The sequence below is a fragment of the Zonotrichia leucophrys genome, chromosome 12, assembly GCF_028769735.1.
Source record: "Zonotrichia leucophrys gambelii isolate GWCS_2022_RI chromosome 12, RI_Zleu_2.0, whole genome shotgun sequence".
NCBI classification, from domain to species: domain Eukaryota; kingdom Metazoa; phylum Chordata; class Aves; order Passeriformes; family Passerellidae; genus Zonotrichia; species Zonotrichia leucophrys.
In genome coordinates, this window is record NC_088182.1 from 8,668,136 (window position 1) to 8,689,679 (window position 21,544).

Here is a 21,544-nt window from a genome sequence, read left to right on the forward strand (position 1 = left end):
AAATAACACAATTTTAGTAACTTGTACCTGTTCTAAAGATTGCCATTAAATGTATCCTTACCCCAGAAACAGCAGAAAGGATGGAAGTACCTTTGCTCTGCTGAAATAATTAAACATTATCCTCAAAAGAACCTCACAGAATCGTCCTTCTTTTACCAGAAGGTTTATCCGGGAATTAGCATTGACCCCAGCAGGGTAACACTGCAGAGCAGCCCAATGTACATCCAGCAGGCTTGAGTCAAGGCCCAGCTCACAGAACACCTTTTGCCTGCACCTTCACATGGCTCAGTCTGTGCAAAAGTCCTCATTATTCCAGCAGAGCTTTCTCAAGCCTAGCACCACAATCTACCTGAGCTCCGCTCCTGGACTGACTTAAAAATGGTACATAAACTGTACCAAACATACCAAACTGAACCAAACTCTGCCAAACATTCAGAAACCAAACTTCAGCAAACGCAAATATAATTTCACATGTACCAAAGTAATTTTTGGATTGTTAGTTAGTTTAAAGAAAAGGTAGTTTGCCACATAATGTTCAGTAGCTGTAAGTGTAGGCTAACAAGATACCTTCAGGAATACTGTGTTTCTCTGGGAACTGATCACCAGTTAGTGTAGTGCTCAATAAATCAGTTCCACAATAATTTTGCAAACCTATCAGAGCAGCCAGTTTTACTGGGACCAACACTACCTACAGTAGTTTGTATTACTTTTAAAATATTAGTAAAATTTCATCACCAAGCAGCAAAACTTGGGAGGTGAAGTGCTGTATAAAATGTATTTTTGTTACTGCAGTGGGGCAGGTGCTGCAAGAGGAACTCACTCAGGCACTCCCAGTGCATCCAGGGAGCTGCTGGAAGGCTGGGGCTGTGTCAGCTGCAGCGAGTCAATAACGAGCACACACAGGACTGTACAGGAAGGCTGGACACAACAGGTCAGTTTTTTATTAACCAAAAGTGAAGCTGAACCCCAGAGTGGTTTAACTTGTTAAAACCATATGTTTATATGGCAGATATTTTTTTTTCATGTTCAACACTACAGTGCAAGAATCAAACTTCGCAGCTGTTCATCCTTTGAGAATCAAGTAGTAAAATGAATTAAAATAAGGGTCCCTCAATGAATCAATTAAAAAAACCCATTTAACTCAAAAGAACAGACCAATTTTAAGAACTGTCTTATTAAATTCTCCCAAGTGAAAGACCTTTAAAAGCATTGGAGCCTTGAGGTAGCAACTTTATGCAGAATTTAATTCCCCTCCTGCCCCACAGAGGAAAATTAGTAGCGCATCATTAGCTCCAGCCAGCTAAGCTGTGTTGAGTGTCTCCTGTGAGGTGACTTTCTCTTGCCTCTTGAAAGAGCAGTGTAGTGCTGCAGAGCACCAGGAGGAAATCCACAGGGAAGGCCTCTTGAAATAAAATTTATGGTTTGAAAGAAGTTGAAATGATCAGCAACGACTGTAACAACAAAAATTATCTGAAGTGAAAAAACCCAACGTGTATTTTGGCAAGACTAGTTTACAAATACAAGTCAAGAACAAGAGTCTGCTTTCAGCAAAAGAAAGGAAGAATGGAAGTGACATTCAAAGGAGTTTCAGGGGTTTTTTGCCCTCTGTGCAAAATTGCACTTTGTTTTCAAAGTTTTATTTTAAGTTCTGCACTTTTGTTTCTAAGAAGGGAGCACTTCCACACTTTTTTGTTCTTTTACATTGTTAAACCTGTGCTGTGACATTAGACATAAATACCAAGTGCCAGGATATTTAACCACTGAAAGCCCCTCTCACTGACTTCACAACAATCACAAGAGCAGGGAATCACAAACAGGAGATGTCTTCCTCTGAGCCTCAAAAACATGATCCTCTGTGCCCACTTTGCTGCTGAGTTGTTTCATTAAAAACTAATCTCTCTTCACTGCCAATTTCAGAGACTCAGTGGCAGATTTACTGAACACTGAGTGGTAACAAAACACCTGGGCTTACAACATTGCAACAACTGCAATGAACGGAGTGCAAAGGAACGAGCTGAGATACAGGGGTGGGGCAGATGGTCACTAACAGGTGCTGTACTTGCTCCCTGGACTCAGTATCAGCACTTGCACATCGCCCACTTTTGCTCACGGCTGGTGCTCTAACCAGATTCCTGGCAATACTGAGTATCTTACTAAAGAAGCTTTCTTTCCACTACCTTCATGCTCCAAACCCGTGCAAACAGGTTGGTTAAACCAGACCAAACTAATCAGGCACATTGCACATTATAGCTCTTAAATGGATGAGCCTTCTTAGCAGCTCCTTTTCTTTCAGCTCAAAGCCAGCTGCCTCTCTACAGCACAGAATGATGCTGCACAGAGCCTGGGTGCAGGATGGCACTGCCCAGTCTGCCATTGCTCCAGGGAGCCCAGAGAAAGGTAAAACTTCAAAAGCTTGTTCTTGTTCACATGGGATCCCAATATTTTGATTTTATATTCTTGTCTTTTCCTTTGACTTTCAGAAGCCATCAAGTTCTGCCTTCGAGGCAGAAACATCTCAAGAATCTGAGATCAGCCTTGCCTGGGTTTTGGTTAAGCTTTGGAGCAACTGCCAGTGTTTGCCTGTGCTGAGGTTACAGCCCTGTCCTGCACAGAACCAAAGGCATTACAGAACCCATCTGTAAGGCAGCCCCACCTGCCAGGCTCCTCTGGATAAAGGAGAGGACATTCTGCCTGGGAGCAGCAAAGGCCAGCTGGTGATTATTCACAGCAAGTTTCTCTTTAGCTCACATGACAGTTTAGGCAACACAGAAATTCAGGCTGGTTTAGAGACCAGTTCCTGTTTGGTTCACAGCACAGTCATGAGCTGGCTTCAGAAACTCTCTTTGTCATGGAGCCCAAAGCATCCTAAAAGTTATATCTGCTATCACTGCAAGGAGCTGATGAGTTGGTGGGGTTTTTTTTCTTCTTTTTTTTTTTTTTTTTGTTGGCTTGGTTTGGGTTTTGTTTGGTTTTTTAAATTCTGTGATGAAAATAATTATTTTTGTCTTTGGTGTTAAACCTTGGAAGCATGAGTGAAGAGTACCTGCTGCTTCTTTGGCTGTAACTTATGACAAAAAAACAGCCCAGGAAAGCAAGTGAAATTCACTGTTCTAAAATACATGCAGTTAGAACAGCCACTAGACATCACGACCAGAACTTTAATAATATGGAAACACCAAGTTCAGTGGTGTCCATTACAAATCATTTGCATTATATAAAAATATGACTGCAATTACAGTAACTGGACAACAGTCATTCAAATTTATCAACTTTCCATCTTACTCATATTGCAGGAAATGGGAGGAGCTCATCCACTGTGGGGAAAAAACTGTCCAGAAATCATCTCAGAGTTGCTGCTAAGCATCTCATGCCTTAGAGAAATGTCCACTGTGATAACTAAAAAGCAGGAATTCAAGATTAGCATCCTTCCATTCTTGCTTACATGGCCATGAATAAAAAGAGCAAATTCTGTTACACTAGTATTCACTATTAAAAATTTATAACCCCATAAAACACCAATATGCTTTGCATGAGCTGTGGAAGAATGCAAACTCAAAGGGTCACTAGGTTTATTACCTCCAAATTCAATATCTTAATATATATAGTCTGTTTGAACACCATAAAAACATCCTTCTCATGGTCTGATTCTTATTTAGATAATACCCTGATAAAATCTCAGCCATATGCCAATTAAGGTCCTTAAAGCTATAGAAACAGAATCTACCTAATAAATGCTGCAAATTTAACAGGTATTTTAGATAAACATCATTAGCTTAGTTATCACCTAAACCAAAAAGACTCCTCAAACACACCAACTGCGTAGTTAGCAAAGACATTTGCTTTACAAAGTCAAATGTTGCCAACTTTTGAAAAGTTTAGCAAATCAACGTGGTATTTGGAAGCATTCAAGTGTCTAATGAAGTTAAAATACTGTGAAATGTTAGGACTAGGGGAAGCTCCTGTAAACAAGTACAGAAGTAGTCTTCATTTAAATTACAAAACATTCACCTCCTTAAAAAGCTTTAAAACTGACCCAGTCAACAACTGCACCCTGGGAAATGTAGCAGTATAAAGGATCTCTGTAAGCAAGAGAAGGTCATATATTGTTATCTCACCACCATAAAATGTACTCAGTGTCAGGAATAAGGAGCAAATTTGGGGAGATGACAATTATGACACTTTCAGGCCATTTGATCTGAACCACTGCACTTTGTTGGACAGCATAGAGTAAACCAATTTTCTTTGCTGCTCAGAAAACACTTAAAATACGTTTTCTGCATCTGGTTGCTAAGCAGACTCTCCCATGTCCCCAGCTCAGTTTACTTGGTTTAAAGAGTTCTCTGTATTTATTACCTGCTGCTTTCAGCAGGTGGACCAAAACTTCAGTGCCATCTCATTCATTGGCTCCATTGATACTTTAACTTCAAACCCAGATGCTACAATTAAAAGCAAATTTGACATTGTGTAAGGAAAGCATCAGATGAAGGTAATCAGCCCATAAAAGGCTTGTATTACACAGGCTGCCTCTGCAGAACAGGCAACCTCCCACTAGAGAATGTGAAGGGACAATTTACCCCAACAGTGACACCCAGAAGGAAGGAGGCTCCTATGTCTTGCACACTTTGGGTTTCGTATCAGGCACTTGAACTGTTGGACAGACGCCATTCTGAACCAAGTAAGTGAACATAGGGTTAGAATCATCTTTAATCTAGGTCTAATAATGAAGTATCAGCAGCAAAGTGGAGGCAGGGAGGAGTGAGCAATCCATCTGTGCTGAGACTTGTTTATGGTTTCTAAAATGCCCAAGAAAACAGCAGCAGTAACTGTTCCGTAGTGTCCGTTGTCCTTGTGAGTTGTGTTGCTGATAGGAGGCTTTTCTGTGTCTTGAACTAAGAAGGCATTGAGGTACCCTGTGCCTAATTCCCTGGATCCATCAGGTCCATGCTAGAGCCAAACATTGCCACCAGTTGCTCCTCATAATGTGTAATATTCCTCTTCATAATGTCCATGCAGGGTCCAAGCAACCTCTCAAACGCTTGCACATCCATGACTGTAATGGAACAGAGGTGAAAACAAGACTGTTAAAAAGGACACCAAATACCAATCTGCTTTTTGAACTCAGATCACACACCTTCAGTTCAACCCACTTAAGGCTTCAAAAGAAACCACAGAAACAGATAATCATGTTTGTGATTTCTCTCTGTACTGTTACTTGGTGAAACAAGACTAATGAAATACAAACTTGATCTCAAAGATAAACACAGAAGGCAAATACACCCCCACAGTGGTATTAAAAGATGACCTGAAGACTGTGTGACAAACCAGTACAGGCCACACACACAGAACATAGAAAATCAGCCATGAGGAAGCAGCAGTGCTTCTCCAGCTTCCACCTGGAGCTCCCCTCCAGCCCATGCTCCCAGCTTCTGGAACCTGACTGCCAGTTACCAAAAGGCTGCTGGGTTTTGGATGGCTGCTCACTCAAGCATGGTCCATGAGACAAGCAAAGAACAGAAAAGGATGACTAGAAACACAGACCACCTGCTTACCTAAACATTTGACCTCCCCAACAGCATAGGCAGAGGCTGCTCTGGGTTTGTTGGTAACGAGTGCAAGCTCTCCAAAGTACTGCCCTCTGTGACACCGGGCAATCTCCACCTCTTGATTGGCTTCTTTACTCGTCATGGTCTGTCAAACAGTGCAGTTGCATTATTTGCACACAGCTCTGTCCTTGTACAAGCCCACAGTTAATAATCCCAGACACTTTACACCTGTCAAAGCTCCTTGGTTTCAGGCCTTCAAACTATCAGCTCCCAAGTCATGGTAGAACAACTCAACACCGGGTTCAACTGGAAGAAAATGTGTGCCAGCCCACAAGTTCTGAGACAGGCAGGTATCTACTGCTACAGCTTTGGGAACTGCTGCTGTGCAGCCTAACACAGACTTTGCTTTATCATGCACCACATGCTGCTCCCCTGGCTGCTTCAGACTGCACAGAGACCCAGGCAAATGCCAACACCTAGTGTGTCACTGAAGATAACAGACCCCACACTTTGTAATGTGCAATCTTCTACAATCATGGAAGAAAAGTTCCATCTCCACCCTTAAGGCCAGGGAAAATGTATCAGTGTGGGAAGGGACGGGATGGGTTGAGCTGCAGGCTCTCTCAGTCTCTCACATGTCAGGTCAGTCTGCAGAGAGCAGACAGAAGCAAAAGACCTTGGCACTTTAGTAAAATGACTTCTGACTGCTTCAGAGCAGGTATGGGATTTTACAACCTACATCACACTAATAATGATGATCAACATCATAAAATAATATATTAAAATAACTCAGGGTGGGCTTTTTCACATCTCTTGTATTAATCAGTCAAATCACAGATTGATTAATACAAAGCCTAATCACTCAATTTGAACTCACCTTGCTTTTAATCAAGATTTTTACTTCTCCAGATTCTACAATGTAAAAACAGTCTGCTTTGTCACCCTGTGAAGAAGAAAAGCTAAAATAAATTCTTTTTTACTTGACTGTGAAAGTATGTATAAATGGTATTCATGCATTCAATTTGAACCAGGCCTTCTGCAGAAATCTGCTAGAATTGACAAACACTCAGATTCTTAACATTAAAAGGTGACTGGCTGGGTAATACAGCAGAGGAGCCCACAGGGAAGGAAGCATTAGTGCACATCATTCAGTAAGGGGGCAGGAGGAAAGGAAAACACAAAGGAGATTGATGATATATAGCAAAATCACTTAAATGAAAATCTTCTGATCCTGATGGAAATAGGCAACAGCTAGTGAAACTAAGCAGAACCTAGAATTTTCAGAAGCAAATTTTAATAAAACAGGGATTTTATTTAACAGTGACTGTTTCTTTCAGTAGGAAGAAGGTGCCATTAAACTCTGTGGCCCTGCTTGAGCAGAGGGGTTGGACAGGGTGACTTCCAGGAGTCCCTTCCAACCTCAACTATTCTGTCATTCTGTGAGAGGACATTTTTCTAGAACATTTTTCACATCTCCCTCAACCTCATCATGTTTAAAATCTTCAAGTGATCCCAGTTTACATCTGCTCTGGAGAGCTCCACCAGCACTTTATAATTTTATCTGTGACAGGAAGGACATTTCCTCTCTATCTTTGCCCCTGTGGGCCTGGCATAGGGCTGGAAGTCAGAGTGGAGATCTGCAATGTGCCTCCTGCTACAAACCAAAATCCAAGGGACTAAAGGCTTCAGGGAGACTAAGGCTGGAAAAGGAACTGATAAGGGAATGGGAGCAGCTCACCAGAAAAACCTGAAATGAAGTGAGGAGAGAGAGAAATCTGACATTAAGTCAAGTGGTCAAGGAGATAAAGGTGAGGGGAAGGATGGAGAGAAAGGGTTGTAACTTGAGTGTGAAACAAGGCTGGGAGAAGATGATACAAGATTTAAACATGGAGTTACAGAAGAAATTGGGCCTTTAGCTAAGCTTCCTGGCAATGGTCATAAGCCATGCAGTGCAAACTTTTCATTCACCACTGCCAACCATCACAGCGTGAAATAATGCTCTGTGCTAACTGCTGAAAGAGTATTTTATTTTTAAAAAGAATGGAAACAAACTGAGTGGGAGACACCCTCATAACACTACTAACAATTTTCAAGTGCTTTAAAGCTTACTGCCCTTAACTGAAGGGTCACATTCCAGAAAGGTAATTAAAATTTTAAATTACTCACAAGGGAAAAGAGGTTCCTGGTATTGATGCAACTGCTTTAATTTAAGAGTTATCATATCTTTTCCAAGCACAGAATTTCATCATCTCTAGCACTGTACTGCCATCACCCAGACCTATCCAAACTATTAATCCTCCTTATAAGGATAATTACATCCTTGCCCTTAATTCAGTTATTAAAAAAGAATAAAACCAACTGTGTAATTGGATCACTGATGGTATGAATTCCCAGTTTTGATACTGATTTATAAGCTCTGATTTTGTTGAGAGTTCAGTTTTCTCAGGGTCTTAAGCAAAAGGAGTTTCAACTTTAAAAATTGAGGGTATTTTTGGAGTGAAGTAATTTGACAGTTATCACCAAACTTGCTTCCTATATTCAGTTATGTGACATTCAAGATAATTAAGATCAATTATTCAAGACACTATCAAGGAACTGTATTCTGTCTATACAACAAGAACAACATTGTAACCAAAACCATGCAGTTTCAGGTAAGCCTTTCTTGCATTAATTTCTACTTGAACTGGAACACTTTTACAACACAGTAACCTACAGCTAAATCTGATGCATAATTCCAGTGTCTGTAACAGTGTTCAAAAAGTTGTTTCTGTCACAGCCAAAAAAAAAAAAAAAAATCAAACAGCTACAGCTTGAGTTCATCCAGCTTCATGTTCTACCACCCTGGCCTTGATCTACTGCAGCAGACAAAACATTCCTCAGTCACTGAAGGACTCACCTGAAACCAGACCACTGAAACAGCTCAGGAAAGCACAAGAAAAAACAATGGTTTCAATTAACCCTGACAGTTTCTTAGAGCTAGTGAGTCCCTGTTTAATCTGGCCATAGGGGCCTAGGAAAACTCTACATGGGGCATTTCATGGAAAACTGCATAGACATTTAATTTCAGCTCCTGAAGGCACACTCATCTTGAATCCTTGCAAAGACTACTTAAAAAAACATAGATGAGAGAAAAAATACCAAGAAGCTAAAGTAATAGAATAAATTTGCAGCAAAATACATACTGTCTATTCCCCAAACATTCAAGAAGTGGTCAAATAAATCAGAAATAAATATTAAAAGAATAAATGCCAAGTTGGTCCAAGTAATACAACTCTGCAAGTCAATTCCAAACAGAAAAAACAGAAGCACAGAAAGGAGAATGATAAAGAGAACTTGAGATTTCAAGTACCTGAGAAATGATACGTTCCCCATCTTGGTACACCTTCTCTCCTATAACATCCACTATCTTCATTCGCTCTGATGCCTGCAGCAAAGAGGAAAATTAAAAACAATAATCAGTTATAGTTTATCTCTATGAACCTTTCTGAATCTCTATGACCCCTCCTGAAATGAACAGACATTCACTAGACACACAAACACACAATTTATAAATATAGCCCCAAAATGACATTATCATAGTACTGCAACACAGGTGTTAAGACTACATAATCAACAGGAAAATAAAATTGTCTAGTGTCCCATCCCTGGGCTTGTCTGAGCACTCAAAAAATATCTGATTTGGCTGGTGTAGAGCAAAGGGGGCGAGGAAAATCACTTTCTTTAGGATTCAGTTGAAATTTGAAAAAAACACTCTGAAAAATGTTATAAACTTCCTAAGAACAAACTCTAATGAGAAATACCAGCAAAACATTTCAAAAATATTTTAACCACTATATACTTAAACATGTGTGGGGGAAGAATTGTGTCCAAGAACTCATTCCTAGAGTGAAGAGGAAGGTGACATGACCAGGACAAGGGCTTTGCACTGGGAGCAAGGGCAGGAGCAGCACCTGCCATGCCAGGACACGTCTGAGTCTTCACAAACAGGAAGGGAGAAAAGAGTTCTCTCCAGTGTTTCCCACCACCCATTTAGAACCCCACAAAACAATTTCACTGCTTCAGAGCAGCACAAAAAATCATACCAAGAAAGGAATAAAAGCCTAACAGTTAAAATTCAGCAGATGATTCAGCTGCAATCAATCCATTCATTCCCCAAGTGCACCTTCATCTTGCCTATCTTTGAGAAATCAAATTCTGGTCCATGCATGATTCAACTGCAATGTGTCATGCAAAAAGCCATCTAGTGCTAATGAGTTATTTTGCTGTATCTTTAAATATTTGAGTCATTTCTGTGCTCAAAAAAAGTCACATTGATGGAACCAGTTTAAGCCAGGCACTGAGAGAGAAGGTGTCGTAATTTATCCCTTCCACAGCTACAATGTACGTCCAAAATAATACACAGTAGAGGCTGCTGTTCACACCTAATGATATTTGCAATTTTGTAAACTTCTCCCAAGGGGATTAAGAGCTCAAATACTCAAGATTAATGCTGGAAAGCATTTTTTTATAAGGAAAGTTAAATTATGGTTTAAGGCAGAAACAGACTAATATAAAAGCAGGTTGGTGAGTTCCAAAAGCCCTCTGACAACACAGGGTGAATCAATGGAAGTGATAATTTCCATATTGTTCCTATATTCAGGCACCACACACCCCAACAGGGCAGTGTGACTGCATTCTCAAGTCACAGTGCTTCCCTTTAGCAGTTTAACTCCTGAATATTAAGTTAAGCTTAAAGCAAGACTTTACAGCTCACACCTTTGTATCAAATTTAAAACCATTCCTGGCTGATAAAAGGTCAGGTGTCCACTGACTGTATACTTACTTCACTATCACACCCTCTCAAGAAACCACAGCCCTGACTACCACACTGTATCTTGATACCTGTTCCCTGAAATACCTATTTTTGATGTGGGGTTTTTTTGTGTAAAGAACTTTTTAAAAATCAGACTGAGATAAAAATCAGCAAATCGCTATTGTGAATAAAGGATCCGGGGAAAAAACCCTAAAACTATTTCAGCAATGCAAGTTAATTTGTGTAATGTATGTGATACCAAAGCAATATTTTGTTCTAAGCAAAAACAACAGATTTCTGATATAGATAGCAGGAGCACTGACTGGAGCTGCTGCTAATGCAAGAACTTGATGTAGATGTCTCTGAGAGGTTTTACCTCCAAGGATTTAAGAAGGGGCACAGACTCAATAAATAATTCATAAGTCTTCCTCTTCTTTGCGTTGTTTTTCAGTATAATTCTTCTGAATGTCACTCGATCCTGCAAAAACAGCACAGAGAAATTCATTATTCCTCTTCACTGAAATGCTCCCTGTTTGAAGACCTGACAAACATGAACCAGTATTTACAGCAAATGCCAGGGCTGGGAAAGCAGCTGCTGAAGTGATACCACATCCACTATGACTGCAACAGCTCCTGTTAAGAGTACTTCTGGCAATAACAAATTAAAAAACTGGGAGCTGTAAGACTTGATCCTTCTCAGACAACTACTCAGGGATTCAATTTTTATTCTGTCTTATACAGTTTTTTTGGGTTGAGTTTTGGGGTTTTGTTTGCCTGTTTGCTAATATATATATATCATGCTTCTGCATCAAATGAAGAAGTTTCGCTCTTCCTGCTGAAGCCAGTGAAAATTGGCATTTCCAGCACTTGTTAAGGCAACTGCAGAACTAAGTCTGATGGATTCTTCTCTACTTGAGTCACAGACTTTAAAAGTTGAAGATTTATACTGCTCTCAGGTCAGGAACAGAGGATCAAACGCCAAGGGGGCAAAATCCCCCCGGCCCCAGCGGCGCTGCGCCCCGCGGCCACAGGGCGGCGCTGCGGGGCCGGCGGCTCCGCCATAACCGAGCGGAGCGGGAGCGGCACCGGGAGCGCGGCCCGAGCGACACCGGCACCGCACGGAACCGGCACGGGCACCGGGCACCGCAGGGAACCGGGCTCCTCTCAGCGTCTGCCCCACCGGCATCCGCCAACAGAGCCACAGCTGAGTTCGCCGTGCACAGCTGGGACCGTAAGCGTAAATAACCAAAAGAAGTCAGAGGACAGGAGCAGAAATTTGGTCAGGAAAACGGTACCGAAAAACAAAACAAAACAAAACAAAAACAAAAAAACAAACCCAAAAAAACCAAACCAACCCCCCCCAAACAAAACCCAAAAGTCCCAAACCAAACAAACAAAACAAAATACCACAAAAAACCAAAAAACAAGCAACAACAAAAAATCTCTCACACCAACCAAAAAAAAAAGAAAAAAACACAAAAAAAAACCACCCCAGAAACATCCTGAGAGCCATTCCTCCGGTTCCGTTCCCAAAACCATCTGCTGGTACCTAAGCAGCAGCATTTTGAGGCGAAGAGGTATTTTCAAGTAAGTGGACATCTTTAAGGGATGCAGGCTGCAAATAATTATTTAGGTATTTGTATAATAAGGACTAATAGAGATGATATAGTATATATTATATTATAAGTATAAAATATAATGATATATATATATTATATACTTATACTACATACTATAGTATAAGTATAATGAGGACTAATAGAGTTGGTATCAGTGGAACATTAAAGTTGAAGGATGAGGAAGATGAAAGGCAGGATGGCATTATTGTTATTCAAAGTAGAAAAACAGATGATAAAGCATAAGCATTTTTCTGGTTTTAAGGAATTCTTCAGTGGTAAAAGTGTCCTCAAATGTTTGTGTTTGGAGAAGCAGAAAGATGCAGAAACTGGGGGGAGCTGTAAAAGCATAAAAAATCAGAATTCACCTGCTTGAGAGCATCAGTGAGGGAGGAAAAGCAGCAGTGTTTGAGCAAGAAAAAGCCAGGCTGTGAAGGCAGCGAGTGTGACCGTGAGGCTTCCCCAGACACATTCAGCAGCAAAGGCTGAGGACATTTCCCTCCTCCAGAAGGGACCCGCTGTGGTAACTGCTTTGTGCCTGAGCCTTCCCTGTTTCTGTTGGCCTAAGCCTGCAATGCAGCAGGAATAATCCACACTTCCCAAAAGGCAGATAACCAAGAGCTTAAGCAATGACTTCTGCATACTAATAAAAATATGTTTAAATTACATTAAGGACAAAACAGTACAATAAAACATGGCAACAAACAGAGTAACTGGAAGAAATAACTGAAGTTTGAGATAAAAATGCAGCCTTAGTTAATAAAATGTTACAGAACAGATGATTAGCAAGAGGTCCCTATTCATCTACACCTTGCTAATTAATTGAATATAATCACAGAAAAACTAAACCCAAAATTAACCCAATTTCTGCAGTTCTTTGCAAAGGCAAACTGGAACAAAGAATCATCTTCTCATTTTCTTCCTTTTATGAATGAGCTCCGTTTGTAGCTAGCTGCTTTGTTCTGTCTTCCTTCAGAAATGAGATTCTGACATTACTCCCTGGTTGATTTACCAAACTCTTTTCTTTAACATCACAAATAGAAGGGAAGTCAGATCCCGCAGCAAGGCCGGGCTGGCAGGAACAGCCACAGGCAGCAGCAGCTTATCAGCCCCACAATCAGGGTCAGAACAGCGGCCAGCCCCCAGCGAGGAGCCCGGGGCTCACAGCACTTGTGGCTTCAAAGCTCTGCTGATCGCACAATCCACTCATTATGCCAACCTCGGAGATGAGTAAGAGAGCACTGGGAAAATAACCCCATCCAAACAGTGCAGAGAAAAGAACTAAAAAAGGAAACTAATGGCTGCAGCTTCACATTCAGCACTGCTGGGCTACAGACAAAGCAACACCATCATTTGGCTCGAACCTCATAGGTCATGCTGACCTGAGAACCTCTTCCAAGGTAACAGAACCACAGTTTATTGTGAAGGAAAACAAAGCTTTGGGCAATTTTCTGGCCTCTTTAAACTACAAACATCCTCAAGAAGATATTTAACACATTCCCATTCCTTTAAGAGACAAAATGGTAGGAAGGTGAGTTGAAAATAAAGAACATAATTTAGATATGGTACTTTAATGGCTCCACTGTCCTCTGCAGGATGAAAACAAAAGCAGGAGGTTTTTCTTCCCCACTAACAAAAGCCCCAATTACAGTAAAAGCAAAACTATAAAGGGACAGATAGAACTAGTGATATAGTTTTTATAGACAAGTTGTTCCAGAAAGTCAGCCAAAAAGATTTGCACAATGGACCTGTCAAGCCAGGAGATGAGATAGCAGGTCCTGATAAAATACCTATGAGCAGAGGAGCCATATCAGGAGGAGCTCTGGACACGCTGAGGTACTCCTTAAAATATTATGATATGAGAGCAACTTCATTTCCTTACCAGTCCCCAAAGGGCTCCTTCTGTTGTGGCAACAATGGTGGCAGCTCTGGGAGTGTTGTACATCAGTGCCAGCTCCCCAAAACTGCCGTGGTTATCGTAGCGGCCCACACAGCGAGACTGGTTGTCTTTTGCTACAACAATGTCATACAACCCTCTGGAACACAACAGAACAAACACTTTTTATTAGACAACATCCCAGTACAAACCTTGAGAACAGCTTTTTGCTGTTATACAAATAGTCCTTTTATTGCTGTGTGAGATGGAACTTTTTGAGCTTTCCAACTGCCTGATTCTCGGCTGCTTCTATCTACACTATTTTCACAATAATTGTCTCTTACTAAAGCATTTCTATCTATACTATTTTCACAATAATTGTCTCTTGCTAAAGCATTTCACTCCTGATAGACATGGGCAGGATCTACTTGGTTTCCTCTGCACAGTATTTTGATGTTGCTGTTCTGGCCAAGGTGAGAAGCATTTTCACCATCTTTAACAGTGACATTTCACAGCACGTGTGTTACCCAGTGAGGCCTCTAGAGTCACTCAGATCCATCTCTACCCATTTTCTCAGTGCCAGCATTGCTGCAGGACCTTTGGGACACACTCAATCCAACTGCTCACCTGCTACTAATGGGTTTGCCACAACTCCAGCTTCAGGGTATATCATACCCCAAGATGCCTAAACCCACTGATATCTAGGTAAGATCTCTGAACAGAAAATGGTAACTGGTATTATGAAATACCAAAAATGGTATTATATATCCCATAACATCACTAGGCACATAAGTAAAAAAGAAAATGAATGACCAGAAATGGTACTAGGTGAGGAAGGAAGGCACATGAGACTGCACAACAACCCTACCAGACACCTTATACTCTGCTGCTTACTCACACCTAAGAGAGTAAGAAACCAGCAGCATACTAAAAGTAAACCAGAAAAGGATTACTATTGATGGAAAGTGTCACTAATTCTTGTAATGTCTGATATCTATTTAATGACTCTGAGAGGCACCAGAGACAACAATCTTCAGAGTTGGGTTTTTTTTGATCTGGAAGAGCCAGATGTGAACGCCTTAAGCAAAAGCAGCAACAACTTCTTCCATCCTTCAGCCTGAAAGTAACTTACTAGTGCCATTTATTTCCAAATAACTGTAGCCATGTAACAACCTTCAGTCAAGCATTCAGCTGTCTTTGGCCCAAGGACTAATCTGGTGATGCAACACTGGGTGACCTTGGCTCAGCTTTACTGAGAAAACTGTTGCTGAGCTGTGAGAGTGTCCATGAACTAAAGCCCTGCAAGATAAGAAGAATAAAAACAGGCCCAAGTGTAATTGTTGAGAAGGTAATCGTTACGAGCCCAAGGACTCAAGTGAAAAGTACTGACATGAAAAAATATAAAACCCTCAGGCAGAAAAAGAAAGCAAAAAAGCAGAAGAGGGCAGCTCAGCAAGATTGTGGCTCAGTGTGTGCCAAGAGGCAGCAGAGACTGCCCCTCCTGAGCGATGAGTGCTCAATCAGCACAGACCCTGCCCTGCAGGTGCCTCCTCAGCAGCAATGAGTGTCCCATGTTCAGCCATGCAATAAATAAATCCCTCTGAGCTCTCCCCTCCCTGTACAGGGCACTGAACTCCTGCTGCACCCTCAGGCTGTGCCTCCCCTGCCTGCTGCCCCTCCGTGCATGGTGAAAGACACTCGGACACCTGGTGAGGAAGTACTGCAAGCAGAAGGCTTCAGGAAAAAAAAGCCTGTGCCAGAACACAAAGTCACTGCTCACTTAGACAGAAAGAAACCAATCCTCAGGAATATTTAGGCATTAATTACTTGGGAGTAACAAGGCACATGGAAGAGCTGGAGTCCTCCAAACTTGCACACAGTGGAAACATTGTGGTTTCCATAAGGACCAAGACTCTGCTATTCTTTTGCATGAAAAATTAAGTGTGGGGGAGATGTAGGAAGACTGGAAAGGGAGAAAGGACTGAAAATTCCTTCCTGCAGAAGTTATTCCTAATGACCAAATAGCCAGCAAAAGAGTTGCAGCCGAGTTACTGCTCACAGCAAAGGCTGCCATGGTGTCACTGGACAGCACCAATTTAATCTCCTTCACTGTACGACCTTTCTGTCACATACTTTTAACTTGGGAACAAAACAGAACAAAAACCTAAAAGCCTGAAAACTTCCAATACAACAATCTATTGACAGAAAAAACCTGTTGTGAGTAACACTGCATCAGTAGAACAGAGACCATAAAAGCATTTACCTGAGTGTCTAAGTTAAGGTTCCATTTCACTTCTTCATTTTAGGTTAAAACTCATAGCAGAGAGCTTTTAATAACCAACAGGGTAAGAGCCTTGCACAGAAACAAATCAAGATAGGCTGATAGCATCTAACATTTCTGAGAGGCTCCCAAACCGAGTTTAAGGTTCCTCAAAATCAGGAACCACCGCTGTGCACAGATCTCATCTCTGCAGGGCTGGTGGCTCTGCTCCCACAAGCTCTGATCTGCAGGACCTTGCTCTTATCTGTAACAGCCTCATCTCTCTGCTGAATGTGGCAAGAGAAGGAACTGAGCCTGCCTAGCCAAAGACATGGGACTGGATGGAGGGAGAGCAGTTGAGGAAGACAACAGAGTGCAGAAATGGGGCACTGGTTTAGCTAATGGGGTGGGATAGCAGAGGACCGGGAATGGCTGGAATACGTTTGATGCAGCCCTATGTTTTGTAATTTCACTAACCAGAAAGGGAATGTCCTTAAAATGAACAAAAAGCATTTCAAACAAACAATTTCTAACCTAGAAATTCTTCTGCAATTCAAAAGGCAACAACCTGTCTCGAAGAACTATTCTGAAAGCATTTCATACAATATTAATGGTGCCATTATTTCAGTGATAAAAAGATAACAGTGCACCAAAAAAGCAGTTTGCTAAGAACATGTTCCAACAGACATTTGTAAATCACTCAGTAATATTCTGTTTAACATTACAGTTTTGCAGAAGGAAATAAAACCATGTTGTTAATTAGTCTTTGGATATGGTTACTCAAAGTAATATTAGCCAGATTTTTTTCCAAATAATGCCCACGCACACAGGTATGTACTATACGCCTGTTACACATATATGTGATCCCCAAAATTATGATGTGAATTTGCTTGATGGAAGAAATTCCAAAATGGCACCTTAAACTCTGCAAATACAAATCACAACCAAGAGAGGCAGAGCACCCCCAACTCTCTTTGAAGTCAGTCATCAAAACTAATTGAATAAAGTCCAGGTTTTTCCATGGTGGCCACTACCATGGATTTCTATTTCCTATATTCTCCTTCCTGAAAATAATGTCCTACCCCTACCCCTTACCACAGAGCTACTTTGCTGCTTTTCCCCCTCCTTCCTTCAAAAAAAAATTTAACCTGGTCTAGAGACAACATGTAATATGGCTGGTTTTAAGCTGTGCTTATGCTGACAGGCACAAAACCTAAACTGAACAAATTATTTTCCTTCATAAACTGTCCTGTAGTAAACATTCCTTGCCATTTCTAAGAAACTGAAAAGAAAACATCCTCTACATTTCACAGGCACAGCTGCTTACCGCTCAACGACATAGAAGTTATCTCCATCATCCCCTTGGTCAATCACATGTTCCTGAGGTTTCACCTTCCTCTCAAACATGGCATCAAGGACCTGAGACAGCTGCTCCTAAAAAACAAGCAGGAGTGGGGGGAAAAAAATCAACTATCAGAAAACACACCTTAGTGTTACTGCTCTGTGGGAAATGGATTTATAGAAAATTCTTAAAGGTCAACTTAAAAGTCTGACACTGCTGGACAAGGGTGAGCTCATTTCATTTGGTGGGGATAGTGAACTGGAACTTTTGTACACTTGACTGTACAAAAATACAAGTAATACTGATGTTACATGTTGATTTCCACTGGCAGCTCACTCCTTTCCAGCTTATTAATATAAGTTCAGTAATGCAGACAACCAGACACAGGCACAGAAGAGCCATTATCTCAAATATATGTCCAAATGTCTCAATTTTCACATTTCACTGCCAAAGCACACACCTACCTTTGGTATAATCTGACACAGCTTCACTGCAATGGACACACATCAATTCAGATCAACAGTACATTTATTTCATTCATTTCATAGAAATGGCACCATGATCTATTCTATTCACCTATATCTATTAATTAGTAAATTATCTGTACTATCATCATCAAAGAGCCCCACTCATGATCAGGACTGTACTGAACAAGACTCTCCACAGACTCATTTCCCTGGATAGTCTGTTCTCTTAGAGCAGCTGCAATTCTGGCCCCAGATGAGACAGGACAGGTACAGAAGTGGAGCCCAGACAGAAAATGGGATGAAGCTGGTCTGCACAGCAGGCTCCAGCTGGGTTTCCCTGTTAAACCATGACTAAACTTCCTTTTTTTGCAAGCAGCACAGCCAGGGAAACTGTGAAAGCCAAGAAAGATGACACCATATAAATGCCTTGCCTTGGTGCTGACCTGCTTTACTATCTTTGCTATTCCCAAGCCCATAAACAATATACTTCCACTGCATTTTCAATGACCAGATGTTCAAAGTTGAAGATGTAGATCACAGCTGAGTTTCTAAAAATACTCTTCATCAACACACAAGCCAATCTTCATGCTGCTGATGCACTTGAAATATTTACTGCACTCCTGAAGTTGGGAATTATCACTGCAGCATCTCTTGGCACCACTACACTGAAAATATTCCTTATCTTTTAAACAGAATCCTATTTTCTTGTCTTTAAAAACCATGTCTGGACTTTTAGATCATAATAACTGTACATAACAAAAAAATAAACTCCATTTAAGATTTCCTTAAAATGCTATTACCTGATCTAGGTTTTTGAAGAGCAGGATATCTTTACATGCTTCCTGCAGTCTGCATCGCTGTTCATCAGTTTTTGGATGAACTACCTTTAAAACAAAGTAGAACAGAACAGTCATGACAACAAAGAAATATGATTACAGACTAAACCTTCAGCATGTAAAAGCAGAGCACAATTTAAGTGTCAAAAGTATACAGTCCTTTTTGTTTGCATAAACAGTATTTATATATAAACATACAATGCAAGACAGAATGAAAGACATGTAAGAAAAATACTATGTTGACAATTAACATCTGAAAAATAGCAGTGAAGAAAGACAAGAAAGAAGAGCATGCCTTTTTCCATTCCATTCCCTTTCCTTCTAACACAGCCACAGTCAAAGCTTGAACATCTCAAACAGGGGAAGAAGTGAACAGTTTTCTTCCTGAACTCTGGCTATGTTAGTCCCAGTGTAACTACTGCTGGCACACAGGCAGTTTATATCCTATATCAGACATCTATCCAATAAGAAGTTATTGAATAAGCATGGCTTCTTTCTAACAAAATTATTTAAATAAAAGCTTTGTTGTTTGAGATATTTTGTTACTTCCTTCTATTTATAAGCATCAGGTTAAAGGAATCAATACTCACTGTATCACGAAAATGTTTATATATGTGCTTGTTAGGGGCTAATAATGAAAATATATTAAAAAATTAATTACCTGACATGCACCACATTAACATTTCTTATTTCTGGAATAACAAGGATTCCAAAAATAGTTATATCAGTAGGTACTTCTAAAAAGTTCTTTCCATAGTTAAAAAGGTCACAAGATCCTTGTTTTAAAAGAAAACAGAATATTGAATCATCAGCCAAGAAAACTAAGACCTTTGATGGAACAAATGTGTCCAAGTTTACAAACATTTGAATAATCTGACACACTCACAGTAGTTTTTTGTTCTTTTTATAGCACATAAAAATTATTTACAAAGTATATTTATTAAGTATCTCTTCTTTTTTAAGAGAAATTACATTAGACTTAGATTTTCATTGCAGAAGTGTAAGCATCCTTTGCAATGGAATCTGGAAAGGAATACCAGAAGTCCAGGGAGAAAACACTGATTCTCACCAAGCAGGCTACAAGATTTGCTCACACAAACCCACCTCTGAAGAAATACCATTACAGTATCTGGATTTGCAATTCCTAGAAATTCCCAACTTTCAAGAACAAGAGAAAAAACAGGTGTCCACAGACTTAAAATATTTCAACCAAGCATTTCTCCTACCCAGGCAGAACTGCTCTGACAAGACAGTAAAAAGCATGTGAGGAATTTTAAGCACCCATGAAGAAACAGCTGTGGTAAAGCTTAACTAATTCTTCTTAACAGCATCGATGATCTAGGAATTGCCTCAACAAGCCTTTAAGAGAATTAAGAAAGGAAAATAGCAAAAATTTTAAAGATGGTAGAGTTAAGCACAGCTCTCAAAGCCTTTGAAGCAAAACTGTATTAAAGCTGTAGTGACTAAAAAAGTCCATGAGACAAAGTGGCTCTGAATTTCAAAGCAATGTCACTTTGCCAGTGTCACCACACCACGCTCAGCAGGGAAAGCACAAGTGGTAAGAAAAGGCAATGTACATCTGCCTGTCAGTCTGCAGAGAGACCCATGCATGCAGTGATTCCCTCACTCTTACCCTTTGCTCTGTATCTTCCTCCTCCTCATCTGGATTGAAAGCTTCAGCACAAACTTGGAAGAAAAAGAGAGAGGAGATAAGTAAAAAGAAGTAATTACATGAGAACAGCAAACAAATCAGTTTAAATACTTTTCTTCTATCTTCCTACAGGAAAAACAAAATCACTTTTCATTTTGTCATTATAATGTCAGAGGCTCAAACCCTGTCTGCTCTCTGAGCAGGCACAGCACGGCTGTGCTCAGACTCTCATGTAAAAATTCTGTGACTTACTAAATAATCTTGCCTAGCAAATACTCAAGCATGGACACAGATTTCCTTTCAACTGGTATCAAAGCTTAACAACCTCCATTCAGATTCATTTACAAGCATCTTCTCTAAAATGCAGGAGAAAAATACTGCTGCTCCACTGCTTTGTTCTTTGCAGTGCCATGCACAGAGCAAAACACAGAGAAAGGAGCACAGGGAAGGATGAGGCACTCACTCCACCTCAATTTTGATTTGCAAATGAGTATCTATATTTTGGGAGGTTTTTTGATACAGAGAAATCATGTTTTCACAGAAATTAACCTGGGAACTTAAGCATCAGCTTAACCATAATACAGTCCAGGGAAAAACAGTATTTAGTCCCATCCCCCACATGTTCCTCTATCTTACTACATTTTAACCAAATTAATGTCAACTGATGATACAAAAACAACTCTAAAATTTACAGGTTTTTTTGGTTTTTTTTTTAAAGGATGAGAACAGTTGTGGAAAAGTGCACACTACAGAGCACCAGGACAAGGCTCTGCCAAACACGTCATTATCCCTACAGGATCAACTGAAAGAGAGGCAATAATGCAGAGCTGCTGAAATTTCAAACCCTTTTTGTTCAGTTTTAATTCTTCAGAAAAGGCTTATCTTCAGTTATCTTAGCATTTACACACAGTCTTACAACACTAAACACAGACACTTTGGCCACCAAAAGCCCACAGCTCTAGCTCAGATTTTCTTATAAATTCATGGATGTTTACAGTTCTCGCATGTGGAAGGGATCTGCACATTGTAACCACCTGTACTGACAGCCCTGTTTTCATCTAGCTGTGCTCTTACCTTCATAAGGGTGGTCTCACTTCTGAGGTTATACATTACTTATAAAATTTTACAAGGAAACATAGACAAGCATTTTCCTTTGTACTT

The 21,544-nt window shown here is 40.4% G+C and overlaps 1 protein-coding gene across 1 annotated transcript in view; it reads right to left on the reverse strand.

The window, feature by feature from the left end:
• Positions 1–4,686: 4,686 nt before the first annotated feature.
• PRKAR2A (protein kinase cAMP-dependent type II regulatory subunit alpha) overlaps positions 4,687–21,544 on the reverse strand; it is a 56,262-nt gene continuing 39,404 nt past the window's right edge. Inside the window, exons 3-11 of the mRNA XM_064723984.1 lie at positions 20,366–20,418; positions 18,697–18,780; positions 17,415–17,521; positions 13,834–13,987; positions 10,712–10,813; positions 8,893–8,967; positions 6,421–6,486; positions 5,550–5,688; positions 4,687–5,050 (exon numbers count right to left, since the gene is read on the reverse strand). Coding sequence (XP_064580054.1) covers positions 4,917–5,050; positions 5,550–5,688; positions 6,421–6,486; positions 8,893–8,967; positions 10,712–10,813; positions 13,834–13,987; positions 17,415–17,521; positions 18,697–18,780; positions 20,366–20,418 — 914 coding nt within the window. The 3' untranslated portion in view covers positions 4,687–4,916. The remainder of the gene's footprint in view (positions 5,051–5,549; positions 5,689–6,420; positions 6,487–8,892; positions 8,968–10,711; positions 10,814–13,833; positions 13,988–17,414; positions 17,522–18,696; positions 18,781–20,365; positions 20,419–21,544) is intronic.